Consider the following 7496-nt stretch of genomic DNA (forward strand, 5'->3'; position numbering starts at 1 on the left):
GTGAGCGGTGTGGACACAGGCTGGATGAAGGGCTGTGGTGTGGAGAACCGGGTGCACTTGAACGCTCAGTGCGGGACGCCAACCAGTGCTTTGCCTTGACCCGCCGCTGGCTTGCGGTGGAAGCTTAAGTCAGACGAGAGACGGATCTAGACACCCCTAAGCTCCTCCAGATTTCATTCTCTGATCGATTGGCTAAGTGCTCAGTATGTTTAAGGGGCTGTGGGCAGGAGTGGGCAGTAAAAGAGGAATGACACGCGTGGTCCAGGGTCTTTTGCAGGGGAGGAGGGGGGCTGGGACATGTGTCTCATTCTGATCTACTGCCTCCAAAAATCTGGAACATGTATTCGCGAGTTTGTCGCAATAATAAGCAAGCCCCAGAAAGAACCGTGGCTTATGGTATGAAGGTTAATTGTTGTGTTCAGTTTGCTGTGAGCCGGGCAGTTCCCCGGGGCCGCTCCCTTCGCGCAGTGGTGCAGGGACACAAGCTGGCATCTGAGCTTCACCACCTGGAGCAGGTGTCCGAGGCTCAGGGAGAGACAGCTACGGGGGTGATGACATGCTCCCCTTTTGCTCACACCCTGCCATCCAGAACAGGTGCGTGGCCCCACCTGGCTGCAAGGTTACCTGCCCACCCCTCGAAGTACAGTCCCAATCTCACACTTCAGCCTCACGGCCTGCAACTTCCTGCCCGCATCCAGACTCACGCCCAGTGCGAGATAGGGAAGCTGCCTGCGCACCCTGGCATGCTGTTGCCCCCTGCCGCCACGCCTCGTCCCTCTGCCCGCACTGCTCGGGCCCCAAGGTCCGTGGGGGTGGTCCCTGTGTGCATCAGTTTGGATGGTTTAAGGAAGCAGAAAGGTATTGTCTTGTGGTTCTGGAGGACAGATGTCTGGAAGCAGGGCTCCTGGAAGGGACGTGCTCTCTCTCCTCACCTCCGGTGCTGGCTCGTGGTGGACACGCCTTGGCTTGCGGCCACCACACCCCGTTCTCTGCCTCCATCATCACAGGGCTTTCTTCCCTCTGTGTGTCTGTGTCTTCACGTGGTCTTCTGTCTGTGTGTGTCCGTCTCCCTGTCTCTGGGTCTCTTCTCATCCTGATCAAGACACCGGCCATATTGGATTTAGGGCCCACCCTACTCCAGGAGGACCTCAGCCCCAAGCTTCGTTACAACTGCAACGACCCCGTTTCCAGAGAAGGGCAGATTCACAGCTACCAGGATCAGGGCTTCGCGTTTCTGGAGGATACAGTGCAACTCACGTGACCGCTGGGAGGTCTCCCCAGCTGCCCCTGAGCACAGTCACTGCCTCCCACCTCCCTGTCTTCGCGGATCACAGGCCACGTGCGTGAGTATGGCATCGGTGCCAGCGTGGAAGCTCATGCTTTGCACCCCTCTCTGTCCCACTTCGTGGGCAGGGACGATGCCTTCTGTGCACTTTGTATCTCCCCGGCAGCAACTAGGCTGCCTGACACTGTCCGGGGCAGCCCGGTCTGGAACGACACGGGCTTTCTAGAGAAGTATTAATTTCAACACCGACCCTGCCATCTCCTAGCCACGTGATTTGGGGCCAGGTATTTAACCGATGAGATTTTCAGTTTCTTCATCCTCAAGACGGGAATAATATCCCAACCAAACCAGCCTGGGACACAAAATGAATTTATCCTTCCCTGAAGAATACCCAGCCCGACAGCGCATTTTACCAAAATTCCTTCCAGGCGTGACGTTCTCGGATCCCTCTTCGCCTCTAATGACTTTCACTAATCTGAATGAACCTGAAGGGAAAAGTCAAATTGCTCTCCTGAGCTCTGCACCAGAAGGAAGCAAAAAATCTTCAGAAGGCTGAACAAGTGACAGGTATTTCAAAAAAAAACCCAAGTTTGATTGGGAAAGCTGGAAACGCAGAGGGGCCTCCGAGAAGCAGTAGGGCGACCGAAGTCCTTAAATTAATTAGCGCTAAAAATGCACAGGCTTTCAGAGAGCAGTGTGAGCCCAGTAGGCAGAATCCAAGGTGCAGCGATATTTTCTCTTCCGTTAGATCAAACGTGGGGAGGCGGAAGGCGTGAAGCTTGAGGAAATGACAGGCAAATGCAGTAAATAGAACTAATTAACTCCAGCTTCATTCCCAGGGTTACAAAGGGCGGAGCACACACAGCAAGCTGGCTGGGAAGTGGTGGGGTCTCTGGGCCAGCCTGTGACAGTCAAGATGCCTCCCAAAGTGACAGCTCAGGTGTTCCTTTTGTCTGAAGCTTCCTGGGGCTACTCTCACAGGGAAATATTCAGTCTTCCTCCCTCCTTCTCTCCTCGGTGTCCCTTCTTTGCTCAGAGCTCTTCCCTGAAGACCCCAGTGACCTCAGTCCTCCTTCTCTGAGCTCGGGCACCTTCAAGAAGCGCGTGCCGACCAGGGTCAGGGAGCACCATGCACCGATTAAGGGCAGGGCGCCAGGTGCAACCGTCATTCTGCACCAAGCTAAGCCGTGTGATCTTGGAGGGGTACTTCGCCCCCTGTGACTCATTTTTCTTGTCTGTATAATGGGAGTCCTAATGGTAACCCCTCTGGTTGTCCCAAGGATGGGCAGGAATACATAAACCCCACCCAGAGCTGTCATCTTCGTGTGACAGGCACCCAACGTTGTTTACCCTGTCCCATGACTGCCAACTTGGAAGGGCCAACACAGGGAGCCAGTGAAATCGTGTATACGAACGCGCATAGCAAGGCCTGCTGCCTCTCATGCTGCACAGGCGCATCCTATGGGTACTACGTGTGTAGGTTCTGTCTGCTTGTTGCATATGTACCCGTCAGCCCAGCTACACGGTTGCTGTCGGGAAGGGTGTGGAGAGACAGAGCACGGCATGGAAAGATGGCGGCATTCTTTGGTCTTCAGGGAACTTGCAGGCTTCCAAGAGGGCATCGGGGGCCAGAAGAGAGAGCTCTAGTTGTAGAAGCAGATGCTCCCCACTGGGTTTGCCACCTCCGACAAGTTGCTCCTCCCCTGCCGCTCCCCTGCAAGCTTCGATCCCATGGGCAGTAAGAATTAGATAAGAGGGGGTGAGTGACGCATGAACGTATCGCCAGGCCCATCTTATGGACTCAGTAAACCCTGGCTTCCGTCAGATCCTGAGGAAGCCCCAGCCCCGTGAGGACGGTACCCACAGTGAGCATCCCAAAGACAGCACTCTCGACCCAAAGGCGAGCGGGCCGCACCTTAACGGCATTTAACGTGGCTTCAATTCTGTAAATGAAGCTGCAGATTTCTGTCGGGAGTAGCCTGGCCACATGTGCTTTTTTGGGCCTGAGTTTGAGGTATTTTAAAAGCATTATTCAGCTCACAATACGGAATGAGTACGCAAGTGGCGAGAATGTCGAGAAAGGCAGCAATAAAAGCGGAGAATTTTTACGTGAAAAGTGAATAAAAATGACACCTGACACACCGTTGACACAGCATGACTTTTAATACTAGGAACATTCCGGAAGTCTGTTGTGTCTGAAGCGGGTGGCCAGGGCGCAGCAATGGCGCTTAGGAAGAGACCGGGAAAGCGATTGTGGGACACACAGGGAGCCACTCCTCACGGTGTGACAACAGGGCAGGGGACGCAGATATCCTACAAATAGTCACTGAGAGAGCAGGTGTCCTGGATGAACGTCGTATGTTGCCAGGTGTGCGAAATGGGGTGCAGATCACCAGATCGAAATCAGGGGTACCCGCCATCTTCTTTCATGTTCCTTCACGCGGAGGCCCCACGAGGGCTAGACGTGTCGTCTGCACCCTTCAGGGACACCCCTGGGCAAAGGCGAAGGTGAGTGTGGTGGAGGCCAGCTGGAGGGCAGTGAACAGACTCAAGAGGTGCTTTGACGGGAAAATCTCCAAGATCGGTGGTGGCTTAGAGCACGACCCCTGGACTCCTCACTGTGCAACAGGGTGAGAGAAGGTGTCATTTACAGAACCAAAGAAACCTACAGAGATGGACATTTAAAAGGCATGCCTTAAGGAGTGCCTGGGTGGCCCAGTGAGTTGAGCGTCCGACTTCGGTTCAGGTCATGATCTCACGGCTCGTGAGTTCGAGCCCCACGTCGGGCTCTGTGCTGACAGCTCGGAGCCTGGAGCCCGCTTCGGATTCCTCGTCTTCCTCTCTCTCTGCCCCTCCCCTGCTCATGCTCTCTCTCTCTCTTTCTCTCTCAAAAATAAATAAACATTTTAAAAAAATTTAAAGGTATGACTTACATTTCGGATATTTTAATTGTCAGATGCTTGCCAGGCATCCAATAGGAGATAACAGGTGGCCACCCTACGCGAGGACTATTCATGCCTTCAAGCACGTCCAATAACGCAACTCAGTCTGCAAATCAGGCAGCGGACACGCTGAGCCCTCTGTTTGGTGAAGGAGGCTAGGGGTTCAAACAAAAAGCCCTCAGACGTAGGGGCGCCTGGGTGGCTCAGTCAGTTGCATGTCCAACTTTGGCTCAGGTCATGATCTTGCAGTTCATTAGTTCGAGCCCCATGTTAGGCTCTGTGCTGACAGCTCAGCTCCTGGAGCCTGTTTCTGATTCTGTGTCTCCCTCGCTCTCTGCCCCTCCCCCACTCATGCTCTGTCTGTCTCTCTCTTTCTCTTTCTCTCTCTCTCTCTCAAAAAAAAAAATAAATAAAAATATTTTTAAAAAGGCCTCAGAGGCAGACACATTTGAATCCCTCCTCCATTGTCCATCAACTATGTGACATCTGAAAGACAACTGTGGAAACTCCTGGCTATTTGAGCTTCACTAAAGAGTAGAAAAAATGTCTCTATTACAGAGCAGCTTCAAGAATGGTAGGACATCAAAAACTTTCTAGTTGCCGGATGCTGTCATTAAACTAATTGCCCTTTCACCTCACTGCCCTCTTCCTCCTCTATCACCGTTACTTGGTGATAAGGCTGAGGTGAATTCATAGATGTGTAAAGATCATTGAAATAATTATATAATGTTGAAGTGTGGCTTTTTTTTTTTTTTTTTGCTTTACTCCAAGTTCCTGACTATTTCATACAGATAGACCAAGTGATAAATAGAAGGACATAAGACACAGAGAGAGAGATGATAGATGATAGATAGATAGCAATAGATACATCTATATAGATGTCTGTCTATATAGATCTATCTATCCAGATACAGATACATAAACGACACAGACATAGACCAAACGTTCTCCTCTTATTTTCATAAAGTTTTTTTCTTAACTTATTTTTGAGAGAAAGAAAGAGTGTGAGTTGGGGAGGGACAGAGAGAGAGAGAGAGAGAGAGAGAGAGAATCCCAAGCGGGCTCCACACTGTCAGCCCAGAGCACAACACCAGGCTCGATCTCACAAACTGTGACATCACGACCCGAGTTGAAATTAAGAGTCGAAGCTCAACTGACTGAGCCACCCAGGCGCCCCCTCATCTTATTTTCAGATGACCTGGTGATCTGAAAAGTTTCTATCTCCCTGTAATGGTGATCATTCCTCTCTGGCCATGTCATTTCCTATTCCTTCGTCTGAGCACCTGCGGCAGCGGCCATGTCTGTCTCCCCTCCCACCTGCCTCTGGTTCCCAGCCTCTGCCTTACCCACCACTGCCCATCCTACCACATAACACAATTAAATGAATCCCCACGGAAGGCAGCTGGAGGGCTCAGCCTTCGTGAGAGAGGATGCGTACCTTAGGCAGCTTGAAAATCAACGTGCTCCTCAATCGACGTGCTCCGGGCAGGGATCACTCAGACTCTACTTCTATCCTGAGGGATTCTTCAGGAGCTGACCTCATCGTGTTGACCCAAAGACAAGCAGATACCGGGAAGAGCCGGAGGGAAATGGAAGTCCAGGAGAGAAGGCTTTCATCACGGGATGATGGGAAGTGACGGCGGATCAGGAAATGCTGATTCCCTAGAGTGGTGCTGGCATTTGATGTGATATGGTAGAGGGTAAAGGGCATCTTCTTTCATGCGTCTCCTCTATTCCTCCTGTAATCCCTTCATTACAATCCTTATTCACTTGCCCTGCCATTTATTTATTTATTCATTCAGCAAACATGTGTGGAGATAGACGTACATGGAGATAAACCTCACCCTCGATTCTGTGACCTATTTTAAGAGACTGTCTGCAGTGACATACATAGGACAATAGGGCTTCCTGGCTCACAGTAGGCACCCCTTAAATAATGAGCAATTGGTATTAATTGAGAAAGAAATGTAAGAATTTACGATTGAGTAAAAGAGTGGACAGATGAATGAATGGGATGAACGAATGAATGAATGAATGAATGAGAGGATGCTCAGCCCAGCCTATGGGATTCTGTGCATAGGACATGGGAAAAAGGTGTGCCGGCAGAAGGAAGATAAACCTTCCCACTCCCGCTGTGTCGCTATAATTAGTTTTATAAGCTCCTCCCTTCCTCGAGTTCACAGTCTATTTGGAGAGAGAGTAGCTCCATAATTTCTGACTCTACAACCCACTGTGCAGGGATGAGCATAGAGTGAAGAGAAAGGAAGCACATCACTGGTGAAGCAGGTGCAGGATGGGATCCCAGCTCCCCCACCACTACCTTCGAGGGCTCGAACCTCCTGGAGTCCTGGGATCTCCATTGTGTCCTCCATAAATGAGGGTCATGAAGGCTTCTCTCTGCTTAGCTCTCAGAGTGGTCACAGAGTCCAGACGGACAAACGTGTGTCGTGCTAAGTTGTAAACCACCAAGCAAACTTGTTTGAAAGAAGTTTGTCGCTTGTTCGGTCGGCAGACAGAAGGAACGTGAATACGAGAAAAGACAAGTTCAACTTGGGTGCACAACGTTTAATCGGCATCCACAAGGCGGAGGCATTTTCACAGGAAATAACCCGACTCCAGAAGTGGAAGCATGGTGAGACTATTCTCAGCGTGTCCTTTAATTGCTGCCAATCTTTTATACTTGGCGACCCCCGGCCCTTGGAGGTCTTCTGGCTCAGTGGCTGTCAGACAACGGACTTGGGCTGGGGTTGCCTGCAGCATCAGAAGCACCGGGGAGGGCTCTTCTATCTTCAAATGTTTTATGAAATATTTCTAAAGAGTTGAAAACCTGAGTTCCCGAGTCTCCCTCGTGGAGGCTGTGACTCTGGAGTCTTGAGATAGCCTGCGATTGTCTCTTTGTATAAGACCTTCCCAAGGGGCAGCCAGGGGTGGGGACCGCTGACCCACTTACCTCCAGGTTCCTTATCCCTTTGGGCTCTACAGTTTAGAAGATGTTACCCCAAAGCCTGCTTGGGCTGGTGAGACTCCAACTTGGGGTGGGGGGGTCCCCAAATGGATAAAGGGGAAAACTTCCTGAGGTTGGTTGAGGCTCTCTAGGCCTGAGTGGCCCTTCTCACACCCTTGAGAGAGGTCAGCACCTCATCCCTCTTGCCGTGTCTGTGCCCACTTCCGGTTCCTGGGACCTCTGAAACATCAGGGGGCCTCCCGAGTCAACACTCTGTTGCCTTGGATCTCAGATTGGCAGTATGTCCTGGGAAGATGAGCCCACC

The 7496-nt window shown here is 51.4% G+C and overlaps 1 protein-coding gene across 1 annotated transcript in view; it reads left to right on the top strand.

Moving 5' to 3' along the window:
* The first annotated feature begins 338 nt into the window (after positions 1 to 338).
* The window catches only part of CLNK (cytokine dependent hematopoietic cell linker), a 77160-nt gene continuing 70002 nt past the window's right edge, over positions 339 to 7496 (top strand). The window contains exons 1-5 of the mRNA XM_032593082.1: positions 339 to 858; positions 1125 to 1246; positions 2267 to 2401; positions 3770 to 3915; positions 6714 to 6859. Coding sequence (XP_032448973.1) covers positions 339 to 858; positions 1125 to 1246; positions 2267 to 2401; positions 3770 to 3915; positions 6714 to 6859 — 1069 coding nt within the window. The remainder of the gene's footprint in view (positions 859 to 1124; positions 1247 to 2266; positions 2402 to 3769; positions 3916 to 6713; positions 6860 to 7496) is intronic.

The sequence above is a fragment of the Lynx canadensis genome, chromosome B1 (assembly GCF_007474595.2).
Source record: "Lynx canadensis isolate LIC74 chromosome B1, mLynCan4.pri.v2, whole genome shotgun sequence".
Taxonomy (NCBI): domain Eukaryota; kingdom Metazoa; phylum Chordata; class Mammalia; order Carnivora; family Felidae; genus Lynx; species Lynx canadensis.